Source organism: Salvelinus sp. IW2-2015, linkage group LG3 (assembly GCF_002910315.2).
Source record: "Salvelinus sp. IW2-2015 linkage group LG3, ASM291031v2, whole genome shotgun sequence".
Classification (NCBI taxonomy): domain Eukaryota; kingdom Metazoa; phylum Chordata; class Actinopteri; order Salmoniformes; family Salmonidae; genus Salvelinus; species Salvelinus sp. IW2-2015.
This window is the reverse complement of record NC_036840.1, coordinates 1,878,693-1,905,519: the sequence shown is the minus strand read 5'-3', so window position 1 is coordinate 1,905,519 and position 26,827 is coordinate 1,878,693. Positions and strand designations below refer to the sequence as shown.

Sequence of the window (26,827 nt, the reverse complement as noted above, 5' to 3'; positions counted from 1 at the left end):
CCAGCTTCGTTTCAGGGGTGTCAAACAAGATGCATGTTCCTATGGTAACCGTGTCAGAGTGTCCTTGATAGACTCCACATTCTTTGTTGTTGTCTTTCACCACTCCCACTGTTGTTGGGGGAGAGGACAGAACATGATGGCCATTCAATGTGAATCTCAAGATGGAACCCCAGATGGCTTTGTAAACAACACACACAAGCGTCATGACCCGACCTGGCAAATCATTTAGCCACAGTAAAATGTCATATTTTCTTCCTTCGGTATCTTTGACACTAAATTGGAAGGCAGAATAAGCAACTCGCATAGAAACAGGACAGGTGAGGTAAGGTTGGCTAGGCTATATTTATCTCATAGTAAAGGTCACAGAATAATGGACCTTTGTATCCTAGCAATACCACTTGAGGAAATGGGACACAAGAGAGTTAGCTACTCAGTGAAGGAACCGTCAGCAACAAATCCATTGAAATCAATTTAGAAACACCTTTTACATGGGTCATGGACAAGTAAGCCTAGACTGTTGTAAAATATGCTATGAGACAAAGTAACAGAGTGCTTCACATACAGTGCAAACAATTCAAACTACTTTAGTAAACCTAGAGTTGGAAATGCTGCTTCCTGTGGAACCGTATAACTCTGTGCTGTGCTGGCTGAGGCTCTGTTCAGTAAGGGGACAGAGAGACTGGGGACAGGGGACAGTGACAAGGCAGTGGGATCATTAGAGCTGACATTGTCACAGCCATCACAAACGCTCTGGGAAACTAGGGACAACAGCGACGAGGGTTGGCCCCCTTTAGATTTCTGGCTAAACAATACACAGCACAATGTCTCTATGAATATAAAAAAAGCTTCACACTAGAGAAATGGTCAATTTCCATGAATTATGGTGACATTCATCAGTTGGCCCTGCAGTCCTGGTCTCTGGTCAAAGCAGGCGATGGGTTACGTAACTGCCTCAATTAGTGGGGAGCATCAAAACAACAAGCGGTGTTTAGTGACGAACTGGGCTGGAAAGAGACGAGAGGTCCTTGTCTCTCTGAAGCCTCATTGGGCTGATTAACCACCACTGCAGAAAGGTTTTATTACTCAGGGCTAACGCAACACACACATTCAGGGCCAATGCAACACAGGCGCACACACACAAAAGCACAGACACGCACGCTCGTGCCTACACACACACACGCATGCTCGTGCACACACACACTATCATGGCCTGCTTCTATTTGACACCTGAATCTCAAGGTGCACCTGAAAAAGTATATTCATTAAATACCCAGACTTTGTCTTTGATTAAAATGAAAATAAGACCAGATGAAGGGCCTCTGGGAGCTTAATGGTTTCAGCTTGGAGTCTGATGGTTTACATTTCAAACAGGCTTTGTTTTAAAGGGACACTTTGGGCTTTTGGCAATGAAGCCCTTTATTTACTTCCCCAGAGTCAGATTAACTCATAAATAGCATTTTTATGCCTCTGCATCCAGTATGAAGGAAGTCAGAGGTAGTTTCGCGAGCCAATGCTAACTAGCGTTATCCCAATGACTGGACGTCCATGGCATCTACTAGCATGCTAMCAATTACCATAAACTTCCAGTCATTGCGTTAACACTAGTTATCAATTGCGATAACGCTAGATAGCAACTTCCTTCAAACTGCACGTAGAGACATACAAATGGTATCCACAAGTTTATCTGACTCTGGGGAAGTAGATAAAATCCTAAAGTATCCCTTTAAGAGGGGAACAGGGCTCGCCTCTTCGTTTTCTTCTAAGGCTAAAAATAGCAGACAAATGAATAAAACATCTGAATGGATTATCATAATGAAACAGACTGTTAATTTGGACACAGGATACAGATTCCATGTAAACAAGAAACAAAAGCCCCACAATGCTTCACAATGAGATCCTATTTAAAAATGTTATCAAGAGCCACACATCTGACCCAGGATCTGATTCAACTTTGAAACTCTTTTGTCTAGTTTTTTTCTTCGTCTTCCCTCTTTGCTCTGGCTAGCAGTACTCTTCCTGTGTAAACTGGCACGCAGTCGTCTTCCTGTGTAAACTGGCACGCAGTCGTCTTCCTGTGTAAACTGGCACGCAGTCGTCTTCCTGTGTAAAACTGGCACGCAGTCGTCTTCCTGTGTAAACTGGCACGCAGTCGTCTTCCTGTGTAAACTGCACGCAGTCGTCTTCGCTTGTAAACTGGCACGCAAGTCGTCTCCTGTGTAAACTGCACGCAGTCGTCTTCCTGTGATATAACTGGCACGCCAGTCGTCTTCCTGTGTAAACTGGCACGCAGTCGTTTTCCTGTGTAAACTGGCACGCAGTCGTCTTCCTGTGTTAAACTGGCACGCAGTCGTCTTCCGGTTGTGTAAACTGGCACGCAGTCGTCTTCCTGTGTAAACTGGCTAGCAGTCGTCTTCCTGTGTAAACTGGCACGCAGTCGTCTTCCTGTGTAAACTGGCTAGCAGACGTCATCCTGTGTAAACTGGCTAGCAGTCGTCTTCCTGTGTAAACTGGCTAGCAGTCGTCTTCCTGTGTAAACTGGCTAGCAGTACTCTTCCTGTGTAAACTGGCTAGCAGTCTTCTTCTGTGTAAACTGGCCAGCAGTAGTCTTCCTGTGTAAACTGGCTAGCAGTACTCTTCCTGTGTAAACTGGCTAGCAGTCGTCTTCCTGTGTAAACTGGCTAGCAGTCGTCTCTCCTGTGTAAACTGGCTAGCAGTCTTCTTCCTGTGTAAACTGCTAGCAGTCGTCTTCCTGTGTAAACTGGCTAGCAGTACTCTTCCTGTGTAAACTGGCTAGCAGTCGTCTTCCTGTGTAAACTGGCTAGCAGTCGTCTTCCTGTGTGTAAACTGGCTAGCAGTATCGTCCTGTGAAACTGGCCAGCTGTCGTCTTCCTGTGTAAAACTGGCCAGCAGTATCTTCCTGTGTAAACTGGCTAGCAGTCGTCTTCCTGTGTAAACTGGCTAGCAGTCGTCATCCTGTGTAGACTGGCTAGCAGTAGTCATCCTGTGTAAACTGTCTGGGAAATGCTAGCCATATTTGTGTAATCTGTTTTTCTCTCACTAAGATGCTATTGCTGCTGGAATCTTAGCAATGGCCACTCCTGGACTTAACTCATAATAGCGTTTTTACAGAACGGTTACCTCACAAGAACTGACAGCTGTAGAGCAGACACTGAACTGTCTCACTCGCTGACAGAACTCATCAGCGGCAACGACACTTCACTTCACTGAATTAACTCTATCCAAACTGAACAGAACTCAAACCTAGTTTCTAGCTTGCTTGGACTACACTCTTAGCACCTTTTTTTCTATCTAGAACGTTGAACAGTTATACAGCTGTCCCCATAGGAGAACCCTTTAAATAACCCTTTTCGGTTCCAGGTAGAACCCATTGGGTTCCAGGTATAGAAGGAACCTTTTTGGTATAGAAGGAACCCTTTCTACAGAGGGTTCTACATGGAACACAAAAGGTTTCTACCTGTAACCAAAAACGGATTATCCTATGGAGACAGCCGAAGAACCCTTTTGGAACCGTTTTTTCTAAGAGTGTATAACCAGAACATAGAGTATGGCTGAAAAATGAGCAATATTTAGGCTACTCATTGTTCAACTATGTGCATTTTCAAACAGTAACATAAAGAGTTTATATAATCTGTTGAATAGGCTATTTGTTCCCAGTACACCACCATTACACAGATCATACCACTAAATGATTAAATATCAGATTCTTTTTTTTTAACTGGAGAAAAGAACGTAGGCTACTAGAAACAAAACTGCCCTACAATTAAAACAATCCATTGTATTATTGTCAATTTAAACAAAAGACTTCAGAGGATAGGATATGAGGAAAGGATATGACTCAATACACTGTTTCATTCACCATCCTGAGGCTGTGGGAGAAAGACATTGTACAGGCCTAAAACAAAACACAGGAGGCTAATGAAAATAGCAGACTAGGAGATATCCCACATCCACGGAAGTGTGTCCCACCAGAGACAGGCTATAACAATGATATCACCAGGATGAGCTGAAATCAAATGCTCGCACACATGCACAGTACACACACGCAAGCACGTACATATGCAAACACACACACACACACACACACCAAAATATACACATGCAAGCATGTACCTGTGCACACACAACTTCCCATGTTACTCTCAGATCAAAATAGTCAACCATAAATTACATAAACAGAACAGAGAATAAGAGGTGCTGACCCACCCTGTCCATTAGTGTCCGGAGTGAGACAGAGAGTAAAAGTGAAGTGCAGAAGTTTCTCTGTGGAGCTCAGGGTTCCATGCTCTGTGAGACCCCGTCACGTTTAAACTCTCCCCCACCGAGCAGCACTCTTGCCGGGCATGCCTCTGTCTCCCTACCCTCCACTACACTTGGATCCTGGATCAGGATTTCAGATCAGACAACTAACACAAGGATAACCACGCAACACCAGCTTCCCTCTCACTCTGAGTCCATGTCTCCTCCTCAGCCTGTGAGAAAGTGTGAGTGAGAGAGAACTAGAGTGTATGTGCGTGTGTCTGGGTGGTCACTGTCACTAACTGAATCAGCGGTGTTACTCACCGCAGAGTGGGGAAGAGAGAGAGAATGAGTGAGATGGAGAAAGGGAGGGAGGGGGATAGAGGTGCTGCAAGTGTCTGTGTTTGTGTGTGGGTTGGTTTTTCTATCCTTGTGGGAACCTAAAATCCCCAAAAGTCCCCACAAGGATAGTAAAACAAGGAAGATTCTCCCTTGTGGGGACATTTCCCACGTCCTCATGAGGACAAAGGCTATTTTAAGCGTAGGGGTTAGGTTTAGAGTTCGGGTTAGAATTAAGGTTACGGTAAGGTGTTAGTGGTTTGGATTAGGTTTAGCGTTACAAACTTTAGAAGCCTTTTTAAAACTCAAATACACTACAAGTGTACATTTCCTGCTTTACAGGAAAATTCTCAGCAACAAAAGCAACAAATTCAGATCCTACATATGTAGGCATACAGCGCACTACACAGACTGTCTACTGAAACCTTTCTACGGTTGTTTCCTACATAGTGCACTACTTCGTCAGTGCACTACTTCTGACCAGAGCCTATGTAGGGAYCAGGGTTCCATTTGGGACGCAGCCATCGAGTCAGTCTATGTGCCTACCAATCATCTCATCCATCTTTTACTCCATTGTGTGACTGTTGCTTAAGGCTGGTTTCTTAAACCAAATCAGTCCGTTTCACTTTAAAGCAGCGTGGGTGGTGATAAGGATACTGCAGGCAGGAGGGATTGTAAGGAACAATCATCAGACACGCAGACCAGGAAGAGCTGTTCGCTGAGAAAGGAGCAGATTCGTGCTTTATCTCTACAATGAGTGCTAAAACAATTCACTTCCGGAAAAATACGTTTCTTTCTGCTAATTGGACAAATTGTACTTCCTTCGAAAATAAAAGAGTTCAAAGACACCCTGTTTTCCCTCTGTTTCATGACAATCAGCCTTACTGTGCCGATGGTCGGAAATACAAATGCTATTACAAAGCCAACTAAATTCATAGCCTGAGTGACACCGGTGGCAGAAAACCAGGTCATTTGTACACTCGCTGCCAGTCAAATGTTCAAGCTTGACAGGCTCACAGCTATAAACATGGACTGAGACCTCAAAAACAATTCTGACAAAACATGAAGACACCAAAAACAACCAAAACATCAAACGCAAAATGCCTCTAGATATATAAGATATGGACTAGTCTGGTCATTTCTGCATCATAAATAGAATACTCATGACATATACCCTGAACAAGTCTATGGGAGCTGTAATGTCTATATAGGAGCTGTAATGTCTATAGAGTGGCTATGATGTTCAACAGGTGCTGTATGTGGCATAACTAGTTTAATGTGTTTAATAAAGTTAGTCATTACCTGCTTTTCCAGCTTCTGCTGCCTGAGGCTGGTGCTGTCATCATCAAGGGCACTGAGAAGAGACGAAAGACAAAATGGTTACTATCCACTCATAACTCATATCTGACTGAGACATAATACAAGTGGTTCTGTGGTTAATACCAATCTGTTATCTGAGTCTCATCTCTTATCTGTTATATTTCCAATAGGAAACAATTTGCTACAGTGGTCAAGAATGAATGCACCCCTGATCGAGGTTGGGTGGTATGCAGATTTTCATACCGTTTCTGTACCATACCGGGGTATTTGGTATTACCGGAAGTGCACACAAGGGGTTATTTTCACTTTTGAAAAAGGTATTGAAAATCATACCATCGGTATATCTACAGTTGAAGTTGGAAGTTTACATACACTTAGCCAAAAACATTTCAACTCAGTTTTTCACAATTACTGACGTTTGATCCTCGTAAAAACAATCCCTGTCTTAGTCAGTTAGGATCATCACTTTATTTTAAGAATGTGAAATGTCAGAATAAGAGTAGAAGAGATGATTTATTTCAGCTTTTATTTCTTTCATCACATTCCAGTGGGTCAGAAGTTTACATACACTCAATTAGTATTTGATAGCATTGCCTTTAATTGTTTAACTAGGGTCAAACACTTCAGATAGCCTTCCACAAGCTTCAACAATAAGTTGGGAAGCTTAATTTTGGCCCATTCCGCCTGACAGAGCTGGTGTAACTGAGTCAGGTTTGTAGGCCTTCTTGCTCACCATGCTTTCTCAGTTCTGCCACAAATTTTCTATAGGGTTGAGGTCAGGGCTTTGTGATGGCTCCCAATATCTTTGACTTTGTTGTCCTTAAGCCATTTTGCCACAACTTTGGAAGTATGCTTGGTGTCATTGTCCATTTGGAAGACCCATTTGCGACCAACCTTTAACTTCCTGACTGATGTCTTGAGATGTTCTTCATATATACATCATTTTTTCTCCTCATGATGCCATCTATTTTCTGAAGTGCCATTCTCCACAAAGCACCCCCAAACATGATGCTGCCACCCCCATGCTTCACGGTTGGGATGGTGTTCTTCGGCTTGCAAACGGTCCCTTTTTCCTCCAATTTAAAGACAGTAATTATGGCCAAACAGTTTTATTTTTGTTTCAATCCGCAGAGACATTTTTCCAAAGTAAGATCTTTTGTCCCATATGCAGTTGCAAACCGTATCTGGCTTCTTTATGGAGGCTTGGAGGAGTGGCTTTCTTCCTTGTGAGCAGCTTTCAGGTTATTGTGATATACGGACTCGTTTACTGTGGATATAGATATTTTGTACCTGTTTCTTTCAGCATATTCATGGTCTTTGCTGTTTGTTGCTGGGATTGATTTGACTTTTTGCATAAGTACGGTTTAATCTCTAGGAGACGAATCGTGTCTCTTCTGAGCGGTATGACAGTGTGTGGTATGGTGTGTTAATACCTTGCGTATTTTGTTTGTCAGATGACGTGGTACTGCAGGCGTTTGGAAATTGCTCCAAGGATGAACAGCTTGTGGGGTTCATTTTATTCTGAGGTTTGGTGATTTGTTTGATTTCCATGTGTAAGCTAGAGGCATGAATTTAAGGTGGCTTTGAAATACATCACGTAGCTCCAGTTGACTCAAATTATGTCAATTAGCCTATCAGAAGCTTTTAAGGCCATGACATCATTTTCTGGAACTTTCCAAGCTGTTTAAAGGCACAGTCAACTTAGTGTATGTAAACTTCTGACCCACTGGAATTGTGATACAGTGAATTATAAGTGAAATAATCTGTCTGTAAACAATTGTTAGAAAAATTACTTGTGTCATGCACAAAGTAGATGTCCTAACCGACTTGCCAAAAGTATAGTTTGTTAACAAGAAATGTGTGGAGTCGTTGAAAAACGAGTTTTAATAACTCCAACCTAAGTGTATGTAAAATTCTGACTTCAACAGTAAATACCCCGGTATATGGTATATTGCCCAAGCCTACCCTGTTGTCACTTACATCAATGACACTAATGAATTTCAATGGAATTCCACCAGGGGGCATTGCTGCTGTGAATAATAACTGCGGACAATGCACTGAAATCTCCTGGCAGAGCTAGAATTGAACGTTATCAAGGTGTTCGCTTGAAAAAGCAGTGTCACTGCTGCGCATAACTAAGACTGTCATACAGGATTACTGTCATACCTTAGACTAGAACTGTTTGAGCTTAGCCTGACTGCATGATCTGCACACTGTAAAAAAACATGTAGTTGTTAATAAATATCATTTTGTCCAGGAGTTGTTCATGACCACAGAGGCTAACTTGACAAGAAAAGCTTAGGGGTCAAGCTACAAAACTCCTCACTTTCCTGGTGAGGTCAAAAATGATACTGTATCAGGACTGTATAARGCAATAGAACAACGCATCAGACAGCAGCACTACTGTGCTACAAAGCAACAGCAAGTCTAGATCTAAAACACAGTTCTCCATAGAGTCCTGTCTCTGGCCGTCAGAGTGGTGGCTGTTGTTTGGGACTACTTTTCCTGGACTCCTGTGAAAAGGCCTGCTGGGTACATGTTGCTAAGCTACAGTGGAGGATGAGAAGAAGGTGGGAGTAGCAGTGGGAGTCTATTCAGAGACACAGAGCGAGTTAGAGGAACCCACCGCTACTCTACCCAGCCACAGACATAACCTACAAGACACTCTTACTGACAGACATAACCTACAAGACACTCTCACTGACAGACATAACCTACAAGACACTCTTACTGACAGACATAACCTACAAGACACTCTTACTGACAGACATAACCTACAAGACACTCATTACGAACAGACATCAATGCCGTTACAGGACACTCTCACTGACAGATCATCACACCTTACAAGATCACTCTTCACTGAACGACTCAAGTATAACCGTACCAAGACGACCTTCCGACTGACAGACATATCACCTACAAAGACACTCTCACTGGACAGAACTGCAAACTACAAGACTCACCTCTCACTAGGCCTAGACATAACCTACGAAGACCACTCGTTCTACATGTGGCACGACCAATACATCCTATGCAAGACACTTCACCGTGACCAGAAAAACATTAATCCTTATCAAGACTTACTCTTTACCTGACAGACTATAATCCTACAAGGCACTTCACTGACAGAATCTAACTACATTAGACACTCTACTGGACAGACATAACACAAGACACTCTTAACTGACATGACATAACCTACAAGACACTCTACTTGACAGACATATACCCTACAAGACACTCTCACTGACAGACATAACCTACAAGACACTCGTCTACTGGACAGACATAAACCTACAAGACACTCTGTACTGACAGACATACCTACAAGACACTCTCACTGACGACATAACCTACCAAACACCTCTACTGACATATAATAAACCTACAAGACACTCTTACTGGACAGATCAACCTACAAGACACTCTCACTGACAGACATAACCTACAGACACTCTCCACTGACAGCATAACCACAGACCTCTCACTGGCGACCATAACTCCTACAAGATCACTCTCACTTGACAGGACATAACCTACAAGACACTCTATTTGACAGACAATACCTACAAGACACTCTCACCTGCTAGCAAAACAGCGTATTGGGGGAAGGGGGGGGGGGGAGGTGATGGCAGGGATCTGGGAGATTGTGATGCGATCGGCGAGGGCGAGTGTGTGATGGAGCGATGGGAGTGTGTGATGGAGGAGGTTGAGTTTGGAGAGAAAAACAAGGTTCTGCCACCACCTGCCTGAAATCTCCCAGATACAATAATAACATCTCTGGGCTCACCATAATTTCTTCTTCAGTCCACCATCTCCCACACCCATCCGTGCTGGTCAAACAACAGCCTGGGCTGTATTATACCCTTTACATCTCCCATTCAGACAGACATCATCAGAATGATGGATTAAAATCATTAGGCTAAGAAAGTAAGTAAATGATTACAGATTGAAATTCCACATTCTGTGGCAATAAGAAATGTTACTAATGTCATCGAACCAATGAGTTTTGGACCTGACTTGGCGAGTTGCTTGTCTATTTATTCAACAACAACCCCTGTTTGGTCAGCTTAACATGAATGATCAGTCATCTCAGAGGCTGCAGAGCACTCCGTTTTAGTGTACTGATTGTTACAGCCCTCTTCGAGTCTAATCAGCCCAGTGCAGCGCTATCCATACAGGCGTGCAGATCTGTCCACAGGGAAGCCATTACATTGCCCTGAGCAGGTGTTGGTGACGGTAGTGATGAGTGAAGGATGACGGGAGGTGTTAATTACACATCCGGGATGGACATTACACTCTTAGGGGGGGAAAAAGGAGCTATTTAGAACCTTAAAGGGTTCTTCGGCTGTCCCCATAGGAGAACCCTTTGAAGAACCATTTTTGGTTCCAGGTAGAACCCTTTTGGGTTCCATGTAGAACCCTTGCTACAGACGGTTCTACATGGAACCAAAAAGGGTTCTACCTGGAACCAAAAAGGGTTCTACCTGGAACCAAAATGGGTTCTACTGAAGAACCCTTTTAACCCTTTTTTCTAAGAATGTAGGGTGTCCAGAGGAGGGCCAGGCCAGGGGGAGGAGCGGAGGTAGAGCAGGGGAATCTTTCTTTTCAACGGCTGTCCAGCTAGGGACCTGGGTGGAGACGCAATGGGAATACTCTCCACTGGGGAAAGGCTGGAGGCTTGGTGGGTATGGTTACTACCAAAGGGTGTTTGACCTCTTTTGGACTGGGGGGGAAAAAACATAGTTGGGATACTGTACCGGCCTGTAAAACTGACCCTTTTTAGGTGGCTCTACCACCCGAAAAGTGTCCCCATTCAACCCTAGAGGTAGAAGAGTGATCGTGTGTGGCCACTGTGGACATTCCTTGATTCCATCCATCTACTTGACACCACAATCAATATGGCTATCCATCTTCCAACATTCAACCTAGTCACTCTGACAACACAACAGCTCTTTCTAGTAGACCCTTATCCAGACTGTTCTGCACAAATTTTACTTCACCGGTTGCACTACAGGGTCTTTACCTGGCACTCACAAAAACAGAGCATTTCTGAAGTAGTCTGTCAACTGACCTATTGGACCGTACTATGAGTAGAAAAAATATTCTTTGACCATGAAATACTAGTTGATGGAAGCTGTGGGTGCCTGGGTGGGTGGTTAATCACAGGTATTCTAATGGATGGGTGCTAAAGATGTAGGATCTTGATTTGAGKCAGTTTGCTACAGCAGGAGAATAATCTTGCAGCAACAGGAAATGTGAATTATTATGTGGTTTATAATTATTGSACATTTTTTGTAGGGGTTGATGCATTTTTCGTAAGGGAAAATCAAGTCTGAAATTTCAAAGTGGATATTACAAACTTCAAAAGCCTTTATAAACCTCAAATACACTCCAAGTTCTACATCTCCTGCATTGGGTGATCAAGTTACGATCCAACATCGGTGCTGCTTACCTTGCTGTTGAGGTAGAGGAGAAGCTGGCGGAGCTGGAGGGTCTTCAGGGCCATGGGGTTTTCCAACAGGTAACACAGAGAAGAATAGAGTTAGCAAGAGATCAGTGACACCAAAKAGAACGATGCTAAAACGGGAAGCTTTGACACTGTTCTGACACTCTGTCTCAATGCGTGTGTGGTCCTTCAGTTTGAGAAGCACATGAWCTTTCTAGCTTACAGGGAAATGTAAATCGATCCCCAGTCCATAACACATATTAAGCAATATATTTTTCATTTATCTAAAATAGGCCTACCTGAGCTAACAGACATAGAACAGACAGTGGCCTGTACAGTAGTACTACAAATTAACACCTGGCGTGGTCACAGACACCCAGACAGTGAATGAAACACCTATATGACTTGTGGCGTTGGTCACAGACACCCAGACAGTGATATGAACACCTCATATGACTGTGGCGTGGTCACAGCCCCCAGGACAGTGAATGAACACCTATATAAACTGTGGCGTGGTCACAGCCCCCAGACAGTGAATGAACACCTATATGACACTATATAAGTGGCGTGGTCACAGCCCCAGACAGTGAATGAACACCTAATAACTGGTGCGTGGTCACAGCCCCCAGCAGGATATGAACACCTATATAACTGTGGCGTGTCACAGCCCCCAGCAGTGAAAAACACCTATATAACTGTGGCTGGTCACAGCCCCCAGACAGTGAAATGAACACCTATTAACTGTGGCGTGGTCACAGCCCCCAGACAGTGAATGAACACCTATAAACTGTGCGTGGTCACAGCCCCCACAGTGAAGAACACCTAATAACTGTGTTGGTCACAGCCCCCAGACAGTGAATGAACACCTATATAACTGTGGCGGTCACAGCCCCCAGACATGAATGAACACCTATATAACTGTGGCGTGGTCACAGCCCCCAGACAGTGAATGAACACCTATATAACTGTGGCGTGGTCACAGCCCCCAGACAGTGAATGAACACCTATATAACTGTGGCGTGGTCACACAGCCCCCAGTCAGTGATAGAACACCTATAATAACTGTGGCGTGGTCACAGCCCCCACAGTGAATGAACACCTATATAACTGTGGCGTGGTCACAGCCCCCAGACAGTGAATGAACACCTATATGACTGTGGCGTGGTCACAGCCCCCAGACAGTGAATGAACACCTATATAACTGTGCGTGGTCACAGCCCCCAGACAGTGAAGAACACCTATATAACTGTGGCGTGGTCACAGCCCCCAGACAGTGAATGAAACACTATATAACTGTGGCGTGGTCACAGCCCCCAGACAGTGAATGAACACCTATATGACTGTGGCGTGTCACAGACACCCAGACAGTGAATGAACACTATATAACTGTGGCGTGGTCACAGCCCCCAGACAGTGAATGAACACCTATATTACTGTGGCGTGGTCAACGCCCCCAGACAGTAATGAACACCTATTAACTGTGGCTGGTCACACCGCCCAGACAGTGAATGAACACCTATATAACTGTGGCGTGGTCACAGCCCCCAGACAGTGAATAACACCTATATGACTGTGGCGTGGTCACAGCCCCCAGACAGTGAATGAACACCTATATAACTGTGCGTGGTCACAGCCCCCAGACAGTGAATGAACACCTATATGACTGTGCGTGGTCACAGCCCCCAGACAGTGAATGAACACCTATATACTGTGGCGTGGTCACACCCCAGACATGAATGAACACCTATATGACTGTGGCGTGGTCACAGCCCCCAGACAGTGATGAACACCTATATAACTGGGCTGTGGTCACAGCCCCCAGACAGGAATGAACACCTATATAACTGTGGCGTGGTCACAGCCCCCAGACAGTGAATGACACCTATATAACTGTTGCGTGGTCACAGCCCCCAGACAGTGAATGAAACCCTATATAACTGTGGCGTGGTCACAGCCCCCAGACAGTGATGAACACCTATATAACTGTGGCGTGGTCACAGCCCCCAGACAGTGAATGAACACCTATATAACTGTGGCGTGGTCACAGCCCCCAGACAGTTATGAACACCTATATAACTGTGGCGTGGTCACAGCCCCCAGACAGTGAATGAACACCTATATGACTGTGGCGTGGTCACACCCCCAGACAGTAATGAACACCTATATAACTGTGGCGTGGTCACAGCCCCCAGACAGTGAATGAACACCTATATAACTGTGGCGTGGTCACAGCCCCCAGACAGTGAATGAACACCTATATGACTGTGGGTGGTCACAGCCCCCAGACAGTGAATGAACACCTATATAACTGTGGCGTGGTCACAGCCCCCAGACAGTGAATGAACACCTATATAACTGTGGCGTGGTCACAGCCCCCAGACAGTGAATGAACAACCTATATAACTGTGGCGTGGTCACAGCCCCCAGACAGTGAATGAACACCTATATAACTGTGGCGTGGTCACAGCCCCCAGACAGTGAATGAACACCTATATAACTGTGCGTGGTCACAGCCCCCAGACAGTGAATGAACACCTATATAACTGTGGCGTGGTCACAGCCCCCAAACAGTGATGAACACCTATATAACTGTGGCGTTGGTCACAGCCCCCCAGACAGTGAAAGAACACTATATAACTGTGGCGTGGTCACAGCCCCCAGACAGTGAATGAAACACCCTATCATGACTATTTGGCTGGTCACAGCCCCCAGACAGTGAATGAACATTGATCAAGTGCTGTGTATTTGCTTAATCCGCCACAGGGTATCATCATTCTATACTTTAATCTGAGAATACACTGTGTCCTCCACCTCTATCAAACTTGGAGGACACAGTCTTTCTGTCCACTTCACAGGTATCTACGCGGTAATCAATGTTTCATAACACTGACACTGTGCTGTAAAAGACTTAATGACTGACAAGCAAACAAGACGCAGGCCAGTAATAGCCTATTACGTTGTCACGAACAAGCTTTAGGATACCCTCCATGTCATGGCATTGTCCTCGGTCTGTTGGTGAAAAAGCTTGAGAATAGGATGAGACTACTGCATTCAGATGACAATATGATGCAGTTCCAAATGTGTCTCTGGCATTTAGCATAAAATTAGACCCTTTATTATCAGACGAGAGACAAGGGAGTAGAAGCGTATTATCAAACWGCAATAAAATGATTCTCATTAATATACTTCACAGCTTTGGACTAATTTAAATCATGTTTTAAAGTTCAACGAATAAAGTACATTTAATTTCCCCTTCGGCAAATGACTTTCCGGGGGTTAAAAAGAAAGACTGAACGAGAGGTAGTCTAATTAAACTTCTAATTCCCCGGAGGTTGGAGAGAATGGCTTCAGTTCCAGTTCAGCGAGTGAAATCACAAGAGAGAGGGATTATTCAAAACAGGGTGATGACATGGGTGAGATTAGGGTGATGACATGGGTGACATTAGGCTGTTTTTGATTCCCTGGCAGTCAGATCAGCTCTGCGTCAAGTTAAAGCTAGAATTTGGGATTTGTTTTTTTGTGTGAAACGGCAGCCCTGCTATATACCAAGAATTGAAATGACCATTAAAACAGATTTCCAGATTGCAGATTGTGCCTTTAAGGAAGCCAGACGAAAAGACACCAGCTGAATAAATGATCAACGCATGGTGAGGTGTAGAGCATGAACAACTRTGTTTAACTAGGCCTAGGATATTATAGGACTCATACAAGCTAAACGACAGTCTTTTCAACACAAGRAACTTCAATCAAATTCTTTCATGTCAGCTACTTGGTCAAATATTCTTAGCACGTCCTTAGTTAGAGCAAACAGCTGTAAAACAAAACCTCACAATATAACATGTTAGAAAGAAACGTGTTACAGTACAAGAGGTGGAGCTCTGAATAAGTAACGACAATGCACCAGACGAAACATGAGCGTGGGAGAGATCCTTAAAGGTAAACTTTTTTTTTTATTAGCCCACTGTTGACACTGCATTTGGCCGGTGACACTTTTCTTCTTGAAATTCCAATATCTTTCAAACTTGACTGCTGACATACAAAACATTTTGGGGCTGTATCAATAGTGGACTAATGAAAAACCACTCAAAAACAACCTTTTGGTGTTTGTTTCCCTTTAACAACAGGTAAGCCATTCAGCCCAAGGAGAACAGAGAACCGGGGTGTGGGTAGGTAGGACCCCTCAYTTCCTCTATCACCCTACAGTACACATTTATGAGAAATCAAGCACACAGTGTGTGTGTGTACAATATGATCATGTCTATGCGCGAGTGTGTGCCTACGTAGGCCTGCTGAATACCTGTAAGACCAGCGGCTGTAGACAGGCTGGGAGACACCACTCTTTACACTGTCCATGATGCTGTATCAGCCAGTCTAGATGTGTGATAGTCAGTCCAGCAGCAGCTCCGGTAATGTATGGTACTCCCAACCCGGTCCAGAGTCAGTCTGAAGGTCTACCTGAAGCTTCAACTACAACCCTGCTACCCTGCAGCCAGGAGGGAGTCCCAGCGCCACACAGCTGAGGGTGAGGTCTCGGAGTAGGAGCCGTTGCCATGACGCCACACTTGAGGCTAGCCTCTGAACACAACACAGTGAACCCACAGGGATTTGTTAGAGGAGTCTAAATGTGGCGTGAGTTCATGCCAAGACAAAATACTGGGCATAAAATCGCTAAACTTGGTCCTCTGACTTAGTTACATGTCTGTCTTTCTTCAGTTTCTAAGATGTATCAGATATATAGACTGATAGGCCACGTGCTAAAGCTGGACATGACTGTATCGGAATAGATAAAAATGCTTTCTGCAGAACTCCACAGACGCCATTTCCTCTGACTCAGAGGGAGATATTTCACATACCAAAACCGCAGACCATTGACAAAAAAACTGAATTTAACACCAATTGGGAAAGTTTACGTTTTGTGGGCTTTAGCCTAGGCCCAGTATCTTAAGTAAAATAGTCCAACACTTTTATTTTGACAGAAAATGCCAGAAAATGGAATTTGCTTAGTCATAGCAAAATGAACCAAACTGTTTCTTGTCAATGGGAAACCACATTATTCTGGTTTTCTGCCTTTCTACATAGGCTTTCCTTATATGGTCCTTGAATCCGTGTAAGTAAAGCTGTTTCTGGATGATAATCACAGTTACTCCCAATTAACGGAAGTATAAACAAACAACCCTCTCATTCCTTAAACTGGCAAGAAGTGGGGGACCTTGATCCTGTTGCTAGGAGACCACAGTACCTTTAAGTCATATCGTCTTCTGTTTGTGTACGTGTGTTTGCATGCGCGTGCCAGCGAAGGGAAAATGGCATTCTCCTCAGCTGAGGGCAATCTGGGGAATGATTCACCTGAGAGTAATTAAACACTGTCAAAACAAATGATGGAAACAAGAGCTAAGTGTCGACTGGTAAGCACTCGAAGCACCGCCTTACATTCATATAACAATGGTGAAAACCCAAAGACTGGAACTACAGAAGCTCGTTATCTCATGCATCCCATTGAGTCACGGCAGATTCTTCGGTCTACACGCAGAATCGGCCCACGGGAGATTAGGTAGGCTAAAATGATGTAGCCTACATGATACAGTTGAGAACCAGCCTACCTATTGCAAATACCAGATTTTTTTCTGTCTGTCAGTCCCTGACTCAACTGGGTGGATTGTCCAAGCCACTGCGGAGGCATGTGTTCGGAATGTGCTGGAAAATAGGAAGTAAATTGCACCTCATTTTCTACCCTGTTGAAACGGCTTTCTCACCCACAGGTCTTGTACAGTTAGATACTTGAGGTCCAGCTGGTTTGTTATAGGTCTGCCGAGCCATTGTGAAATAGGGATACAACAACCATACCTTTATGGAAAGGGAATTACTGATACTGATACTGATTTAAGACACATTGAATTAAACCAGGAACAATTTTCCTACAGCAGACTGAATGGTAACTGATTTTGAGTCTCAATCAAATCACGGTGAGGTACAGTTACCCGCTACCTCTCATCGCCACGGCAATTGAGTCAATGCACGGGGCGCGCTTCATTCACTAAACTGGATCTCAGGAGCGCCTACAACCTGGTACGTCTCCCTCCTAGGGTATCGCATTTCCACATCAGGGGTGGAGATGCAGAGTGACCGCATTTCAGCCGTGCGTAATTGGCCAACTCCCACCACAGTAAAGGACGTGCAGCGGTTTTTAAGGTTTGCCAATTACTACCGGAGATTTATCCTGGGTTTTGGCCAGGTGGCTGCTCCCATTAACTCACTGCTGAAGGGGGGTCCTGTACGTCTGCTGTGGTCGGTTGAGGCGGACAGGGCTTTTGGGCAACTAAGAGCTCTGTTTACCTCGGCTCCCGTGGTGGCCCATCCGGATCCCTCTTTGGCGTTCATAGTGGAGGTGGACGCGTKCGAGGCTGGGATAGGAGCCGTGCTCTCTCAGCGCTTGGGCACGCCACCGAAGCTCCGCCCCTGTGCTTTCTTCTCGAAGAAGCTTAGCCCGGCGGAGCATAACTATGATGTGGGGGACCGGGAGCTGTTGGCTGTGGTTAAAGCGTTGAAGGCGTGGAGACATTGGCTTGAGGGGGCTAAACACCCTTTTCTCATCTGGACTGACCACCGCAACCTGGAGTACATCCGGGCAGCGAGGAGACTGAATCCTRGTCAGGCAAGGTGGGCCATGTTCTTTACCCGTTTTGTGTTTACCCTGTCCTACAGACCAGGTTCCCAGAATATGAAGGCAGACCCACTGTCCCGGCTGTATGACACAGAGGAGCGGCCCATGGATCAGACTCCCATACTCCCGGCCTCCTGCCTGGTAGTGCCGGTTGTTTGGCAGCTGGACACGGACATTGAGCAGGCGTTGCGTACAGAGCCCGCTCCCCTCCAGTGTCCCATCGGGCATCTGTACGTTCCGTCTGCTGTCCGTGACCAGTTGATCTATTGGGCCCACACGTCACCCTCCTCTGGTCATCCGGGGATCGGTCGGACGGTGCGCTGTCTGACTGGGAAGTACTGGTGGCCCACCTTGGCTAAGGACGTGAGGGTTTATGTTTCCTCCTGCTTGGTGTGCGCCCAGTGCAAGGCTCCTAGACACCTGCCCAGAGGTAAGTTACAACCCTTACCCGTTCCACAACGGCCGTGGTCGCACCTGTCGGTAGATTTCCTGACCGATCCTCCTCCCTCACAGGGTAACACCGCGATCCTGGTCGTTGTGGATCGTTTTTCTAAATCCTGTTGTCTCCTACCGTTGCCCGGTCTCCCTACGGCCCTACAGACTGCGGAGGCCTTGTTTACTCATGTCTTCCGGCATTACGGGGTGCCTGAGGATATAGTGTCTGATCGGGGTCTCCAGTTCCCGTCGAGGGTCTGGAAGGCGTTCATGGAACGTCTGGGGGTCTCGGGTCAGCCTTACCTCAGGTTTTCACCCCGAGAGTAATAGGCAGGCGGAGAGAGTAAACCAGGATGTGGGTTGGTTTCTGAGGTCCTATTGCCAGGACCGGCCGGGGGAGTGGGCAGCGTTCGTGCCCTGGGCAGAGATGGCCCAGAACTCGCTCCGCCACTCCTCCACTAACCTCACCCCCTTCCAGTGTGTATTGGGGTATCAGCCGTCAGACCGAGGCTCCTGCGGTGGACGACTGGTTCCGGACGCCACCCATGTCCACCTTCAGCGCGCCGTGCTGCGCCAGAAAGTGGGCGCAGACCGTTACCGCAGTGAGGCTGCATGTATTTATTAATCTGTTTTTGTGTGAAATTGGTTTTGTTACGTGTTTCGTGTGTACGCGCCAGGCTGGGTTTTTTCCCGTTATTCTGTGGTATTTCCACGAAGGATGATTATTGTAAAACATTTGCTCATTTTTGTGACTGTTTCGAGCCTTGCACTTTTACCTTTGGCTGGAGGTTGACGCAGTGGCGTCTGTCTGTTTTATTGCCTCTGCCTAAATAAAGTGTGCGCCTGTTCACAACTCTCTGCTCTCCTGCACCTGACTTCTCCACCATTAGCGCACACCCTGACACAGACTGGGCAAAATTGGCGAAGTTTGTGTTGATTAACCCTGTTTCCAGTGTGCCCGTCGGGAAGGGATTCTTTCCCCAAACCAGAGTAAAGACGGCCTAAAGATCGCTCCTTCTTGAGAACAAAGTAACGAGGCTGATGTGCATCAAGCTGCTCCAAGGAGTTGGACAGTTTTGACTTCCCAACAGCAGCAGCAGCTCACTTTGAGCAGGCCAAGGTCCACCGCAAACGCAAGTAAATTACAGGCAAATTATTATGTTTGACAGGCCCAGTCCTAGCAGTTCTGCTGCCGCCCTAGGCAAGATCACCATGTATAGTAGGCCAGGCCTATATAGATTTAGAATGGATTGATAGACCAGAGTAGAGTAATGATGTGTATCATGCACTATTGGTGCATTTCAGTTGAGCTTATTCAGCAGCACTTAGAAACTAAACATTGAGCTTTGGAAACAAGTACTTTTATAAATGCATGGCGCGGACCTCGTTTCACAGGAGTATTGTAAAATAAGCTTTCTGTTAATGAACCAGCTGTAACAAATGTTGTTTATTTACATATGGAATTTGATTGTCCAACACCAGTTTGATAATTTCTTCATTTTGTGGCCGCCTAGAGTGGCCTCCTTCCACAGCTGTGGTGCTGAATCGCAGCTGGAATTGGGAGCGAGGCGGGCTGGCCCTGGAGTTCGTAGACAACCATGTTTTGTTATTTATTAGGACTAATTAAAATCTTCACGCCTAGGCTAAATTAAAGTAGAGGCCTAGATTGTATTTGAAACCAGCTGTGGTTTGTTATTTATTAATTCAAATGTTCCTACAAATAGGCTATAGGACAGGTCGTTTGCAAATTATATTATACAAATATTACATTTTGAAGTTGTGTAGGCGACTTGTTCTTCTAGGCTAAATGTTTTTTCTTTTTTTTAATGATATTCATTTATGATTTATAGCAGGGATGGGCAATGTTTTGCTTTTCGATAAAACCTGTCATGCTGATATAAGAACAGGCTCATTTACAGGCTCATTTCTATTCTGTTAAGATTAATTACAATAATCTAAAATGTGCTTTTGAGCACCATGGGASGACACCCTATGTTATGCACCCAATGCATATGGATGTCCGGTAAATTTCTCAAACATCCGGTAAATAAAAATCTTGCCATCACGGTGTCCGCCACCAAATTTTCCTGACGGAAACCCTGCCCAGGCTACATGTCTGTTCCTTACACTAATCCTCTACAGACATCCTCTGAAAGACTACACAAGCAGATTACATCAAATAATCAGTCCACATTGCAGCATTAGAACAGGAAAGGGTGGGAACTGCCCTCTGATTTTATTCTCCTCTCAGGGTAAAAATGGACCTATGGATTTCACACTTTTTCTGCAGAGTTAACAGTAACCTCTTACGCACACAGCACCATGCTCTGCTCTCAGGGCACCTCTGGTCAGCACAGTCCTAATGCACTGACATCAAACAGACATCAATAGGAGTGCTGGGGGACCATAGGGAGAGTTGATTTCCCTCAGACAAGCCATTACATTAAGCACAGTGCCCTCAGCTCTGAAACTGATTGCTAGAGTAAGATGTGGCAGGGAGAGGCATGCTCCAACACGTCATGTCAGGGTTTCCCCTGTATTCATAAAATGTTTTTAGTGTAAACTTAAACGACTAAAACCAGATATAAAGTATGCAGAAAAGATAATGAGGGTACATATTTTTAAATAAGATAATCATTGAACTATTGATTTTGTTATAATGTTTGAGTCACTCAGATAGCATAAGAACACAGCATAAGCCATGGCAAAATGTGTAGAATTGCATGAAATTTGCTTAAAAGTAGCTGTCCAGTGTTTCCAGATTAATATGAAATATGACCTATAATGAATTACAATATGAGTAAAATAGTTTTCCTTCCAAAAAAATGTAATTAAGTATGCACAGCAGCTTTTCTGTGTTGGAATGGTTTAGCTGTACCCCAACAACAGAATGGTGTGGGCATATACCYGTCATAAAAAAAAAAATACGAGTAGACCGCTGATTGGCCAGCTCAACCTCCTTGGGAGTATTACATCATACTCCATGAGGAAATAGCAAGCATTTTTGAGATGCAAATTTCTGTTTGAGATGCAAATTTGAAGTATTTTTACTCCAATTTATGCTTTGGCCACAAATACGAGTATAGGACGAGTCAACAACACTATTTGAATATGAGAATAGTATATAACAGAATATTAACTTTTAAAAGTGAGATTTTCACTAGACAGTTACTTTAAAAATGCACATTTTCTCTCAGTCCCATGGCAAAATGTGTAGAATTGTAGGAAAGGATTAGCAAGTTACTAGAATAAAGTCAGCACAAATATGGAAAACATTAGATCATGATAGAAATGTAATTTGGTGTTAACAGGTTACGCTAGCTAGCTAACGCTACTTTAATTTGCTCATCAAAAGAACCATCAACTCAGGTAGAAAGTTGTCAACACCTGATTCGTCATCAGCTCAACAGTATAGCTATCATTTAGCCATTATAGCTAACCATATTTTTCTGCCCCAGGTGGAAAAATGTCGATGTGGCTGTAATTTATGCTTTGGCCACAAATACAAGTATAGGACGAGTCAACAACATTATTTTGGAGTTAACAGAATATAAACTTTTTAAAGTGAGATTTTCTCTGGCCAGTTACCTTAAAACTGCTAATGTTATCTCATCCCCATGGCAAAATGTTTAGAATAGCATGAAACTAGCTATAAAACTGTAAAATGTCTTCTCCGCCCCATGGCAAAATGTGTAGAATTGCAGGAAATTAGCTTTAAAACTACAACATTTTGTCTCAGCGTCCAAGAAGGCCTCTAAAATGTTTGGTGGAAATCCTAGAGGAAACACTGTATTTCTTTTTTTTATTTCACCTTTATTTAACCAGGTAGGCCAGTTGAGAACAAGTTCTCATTTACAACTGCGACCTGGCCAAGATAAAGCAAAGCAGTGCGACAAAAACAACAACACAGAGTTACACATAAACAAACGTACAGTCAATAACACAAAAGAAAAGAAAAATAGAAAAATCTATGTACAGTGTGTGCAAATGTAGAAGAATAGGGAGGTAGGCAATAAATAGGCCCTAGAGGCGAAAATAATTACAATTTAGCATTAATACTGGAGTGATAGATGTGCAGATGATGATGTGCAAGTAGAGATACTGGGGTGCAAAAGAGCAAGAGGGTAAGTAAAAATATGGGGATGAGGTAGTCGGGTGTGCCATTTACAGACTGGCTGTGTACAGGTACAGGGATCGGTAAGCTGCTCTGACAGCTGATGCTTAAAGTTAGAGAGGGAGATATAAGACTCCAGCTTCAGAGATTTTGGCAATTCGTTCCAGTCATTGGCAGCAGAGAACTGGAAGGAAAGGCGGCCAAAGGAAGTGTTGGCTTTGGGGATGATCAGTGCAATATACCTGCTGGAGCGCGTGCTATGGGTGGGTGTTGCTATGGTGACCAGTGAGCTGAGATAAAGCGGGGCTTTACCTAGCAAAGACTTACAGGCTGACTACACCGCTCGCGTCGCGTGCGCGAGCTTTGCAAAATAAATGTAGAAATCTATATTATTCAATCATTGCACCCACTGCTCGCGCGCCAACGAGCATCTGCGTTGCCAAGGGCTAAAATAGAAGTCAGTTCTATTTGTAACGCAGATCACGCTGCAAGTCCTGCCTCTCCCATCTGCTCATTGGTTTATAGAAGCAGGTACCCACGTGCCATTTCCTCATTGTTAATACCCACATGGGTGACTGAAAGACGAACAAGGTCAGTGGCGGTAATGCACCTAATTTATGAAAGTTGCCAATCGCAATATAATGTCAAGAGAAGAAAAAGCCTAGAAGGAGAGATGACTAGAAACGATTCGGTTGACCGTTTTGTGTGTGGATTAATTGTCAGAGTAGAGGACCTTGTGCATTTCAGGTAAAATAACAACTCCCAGGACAAATTAGCTAGCAACAGCAAGCTAGCTAAATAGGACAAATTAGCTAACAAGTGCAAGCTAGCTAGCTAAATTGCCATAAATGTTTGATGCTTTTCGACCTGTCCCCAAATTAATGTAATTGGTTCAGAGTTTGTTTTGATATTTTAACCTGTGTGTCGTGATCGCGTTTGGTGTGGGGGGACAAAATACATTTATGCAGGATGGCGCATGCGCTCAGACGGTTTGGGTTCCGTGTTATAGATGACCTGGAGCCAGTGGGTTTGGCGACGGATATGTAGTGAGGGCCAGCCAGCGAAAGCAGGCAGGTCACAGTGGTGGGTAGTAAATGGGGCTTTGGTGATAAACGGATGGCACTGTGATAGACTACATCCAGTTTGCTGAATAGAGTGTTGGGGGCTATTTTGTAAATGACATCGCCAAAGTCGAGGATCAGGAGTATAGTCAGTTTTACAAGGGTATGTTTGGCGGCATGAGTGAAGGAGGCTTTGTTGAGAAATAGGAAGTCGATTCTAGATTTAATTTTGGATTGGAGATGCTTAATGTGAGTCTGGAAGGAGAGTTTACAGTCTAACCAGACACCTAGATATTTGTAGTTGTCCACATATTCTAGGTCAGAACCGTCCAGAGTAGTGATGCTAGTCTGGCGGGAGGGTGCGGGCAGCAATCGGTTGAAGAGCATGTACTTAGTTTTACTAGCATTTATAAGCAGTTGGAGGCCACGGAAGGTGTGTTGTATGGCATTGAAGCTCGTTTAAAACCTCTGTTAGCTACTTGGGATGTATCCTTGATGGAAGCTTGGGAGGTGTGAGCATGGCCAATAAGGTGCTAGGGAAGGTTAATGCCAGAACTAAGTTTTTGGGCTAAGAAAGGCCAAGCTGCTTGATAAGGACTCCATGAAAGCGCATTTGCGAAAAAAGCACAATCGTTGCACGACTGTACCTAACCATAACATCAATGCCTTTCTTAAAATCAATACACAGAAGTATATATTTTTAAACCTGCATATTTAGCTAAAAGAAATCCAGGTTAGCAGGCAATATTAACCAGGTGAAATTGTGTCACTTCTCTTGCGTTCATTGCACGCAGAGCTCAGGGTATTTGCAACAGTTTGGGCCGCCTGGTCGTTGCGAACTAATTTGCCAGAATTTTATGTAATTATGACATAACATTGAAGGTTGTGTAATGTAACAGGAATATTTAGACTTATGGATGCCACCCGTTAGATAAAATACGAACAGTTCCGTATTTCACTGAAGATAAACGTTTTGTTTTCAAGATGATAGTTTCCGGATTCGACCATATTAATGACCTAAGGCTCGTATTTCTGTGTTATTATGTTATAATTAAGTCTATGATTTGATAGAGCAGTCTGACTGAGCGATGGTAGGCACCAGCAGGCTCGTAAGCATTCATTCAAACAGCACTTTCGTGCATTTTGCCAGCAGCTCGTCGCTGTGCTTCAAGCATTGGCTGTTTATGACTTCAAGCCTATCAACTCCCGAGATTAGGCTGGTGTAACCGATGTGAAATGGCTAGCTAGTTAGCGGGGTGCGCGCTAATAACGTTTCAAACGTCACTCGTCTGAGACTTGGAGAAGTTGTTCCCCTTGCTCTGCATGGGTAACGCTGCTTCGAGGGTGGCTGTTGTCGATGTGTTCCTGGTTCGAGCCCAAGTAGGAGCGAGAGAGGGACGGAAGCTATACTGTTACACTGGCAATACTAAAGTGCCTATAAGAACATCCAATAGTCAAAGGTATATGAAATACAAATGCGTATAGAGAATAGTCCTATTAATTCCTCTAATAACTACAACCTAAAACTTTCTTCCCCAACAATTTGTTTTTGCATTATTTAAACCAAAATGAACATGTTTCATTATTTATTTGAGGCTACATTGATTTTATTGATGTATTATATTAAGTTAAAATAAGTGTTCATTCAGTATTGTTGTAAATATCTTTATTATAAATAAAATAAAATAAAAATCGTCCGATTAATCGGTATCGGCTTTTTTTGGTCCTCCAACAATCGGTATCGGCTTTTTTTGGTCCTCCAAAAATCGGTATCGGCGTTGAAAAATCATAATCGGTCGACCTCCACTCCAGATAGCGCAGAATAAGCTGATCAGGGTAGTATTGAAGGTGTGTCCACGTACTCATATAGGCAGGAGCTGCTTTTAGGAACTAAACTGGCTGCCTGTTGAGGCTAGGGTGTCCCAGATTAGACTAGGTTTGGTTTACAGGAGTATTTATGGTCCTGTGCCCAGATATCTATTACTTTCCTTGTGTTAGGAATGCACACAATCACAGCACCAGATCAGGTGTTGCTGATGTGTGCTTATACAGGTTCAGGAGTAATGTGGGAAAGGTACTTTCTTGTATACTGGAGCCTCAGAATGGAATGAGTTGCCTCTGCCTATAAAAAMAACGTCCTCTCTGGACAGCTTTAAAAAATAAAGTAAAAATATGTTTGATGTTTTCTGTGCCCATATGAATAACCCCTATGATGTAACTGGAATGATGAGATAGATGTTCTTCTTCTATGTTTTTGTTTTATTATTTCACTGCCATACTGTGTTTGATCTTGTCTAGCCATCTTGTCTCAAGAGGACCACAATGGAAATAAGTCCCAGACTTTATTGTGTGTTATCCTCAATGATTCTATTCATGTGCATGTATGGCTTTTAAGTTTTATGTGTGCTTGTTTTTTTAAATGGTCYAATTAATAAACTAAACTAAACTAAAAAGGGCCAGATGTATACAGAATGGTGTCGTCTGCATAYAGGTGGATCAGAGAATCACCTGCAGCAAGAGCAACAGCATTGATAGATACAGAGAAAAGAGTTGGCCCGAGAATTGAACCCTGTGGCACCCCCATAGAGACTGCCAGAGGTTCCGTACAACAGGCCCTCCGATTTGACACACTCAACTCTGAGAAGTAGTTGGTGAGCAAGACGAGGCAGTCATTTGAGAAGCCAAGGCTATTGAGTCTGCCATAAGAATGCGGTGATTGACAGAGTCAAAAGCCTTGGCCAGGATGATGAAGACGGCTGCACAGTACTGTCTTTTATCGATGGCAGTTATGATATCGTTTAGGACCTTGAGCGTGGCTGAGGTGCACCCATGACCAGCTCGGAAACCAGATCGCATAGTTCTTGTGTCAACTTGTTTGCCTATTAATTGTCCTGAGCCCTTTTCCACAGTGTGCATTAATGTCACAAAGGGAATAGCCAATAATATTGTTTGTTGTGGGTGCAATGGTATTGCAACATTCGTGGGCATGCTTTAAAAACCAAACACTGTGGAATTCTCTATTGCCTCCAGATAGTCACATAACATTCAGCCATACTACATTCCAATCCACAATAAAATGGGGGTGGAGTGTCATTATTTTGACCAGGAATGCACAGCATAAGGAAAATGTTTGCTTGTGAAATAAGCATTAAGAATCCCTAAATGAAACTCAACTTCACAGGGTGAAA

The 26,827-nt window shown here is 44.1% G+C and overlaps 1 protein-coding gene across 4 annotated transcripts in view; it reads right to left on the bottom strand.

The window, feature by feature from the left end:
* tulp3 (TUB like protein 3) overlaps positions 1 to 26,827 on the bottom strand; it is a 38,237-nt gene that overhangs the window by 9,885 nt on the left and 1,525 nt on the right. For 3 of the 4 annotated variants that reach the window (XM_024013747.3, XM_024013728.3, XM_024013756.3), the window contains exons 2-3: positions 11,375 to 11,416; positions 5,899 to 5,950 (exon numbers count right to left, since the gene is read on the bottom strand). In XM_024013747.3, the coding sequence (XP_023869515.1) occupies positions 5,899 to 5,950; positions 11,375 to 11,416 (94 nt within the window). Of the gene's footprint in view, positions 1 to 4,224; positions 4,545 to 5,898; positions 5,951 to 11,374; positions 11,417 to 26,827 lie in introns of those variants that run through there. The other variant, XM_024013765.2, reaches the window with a different exon arrangement.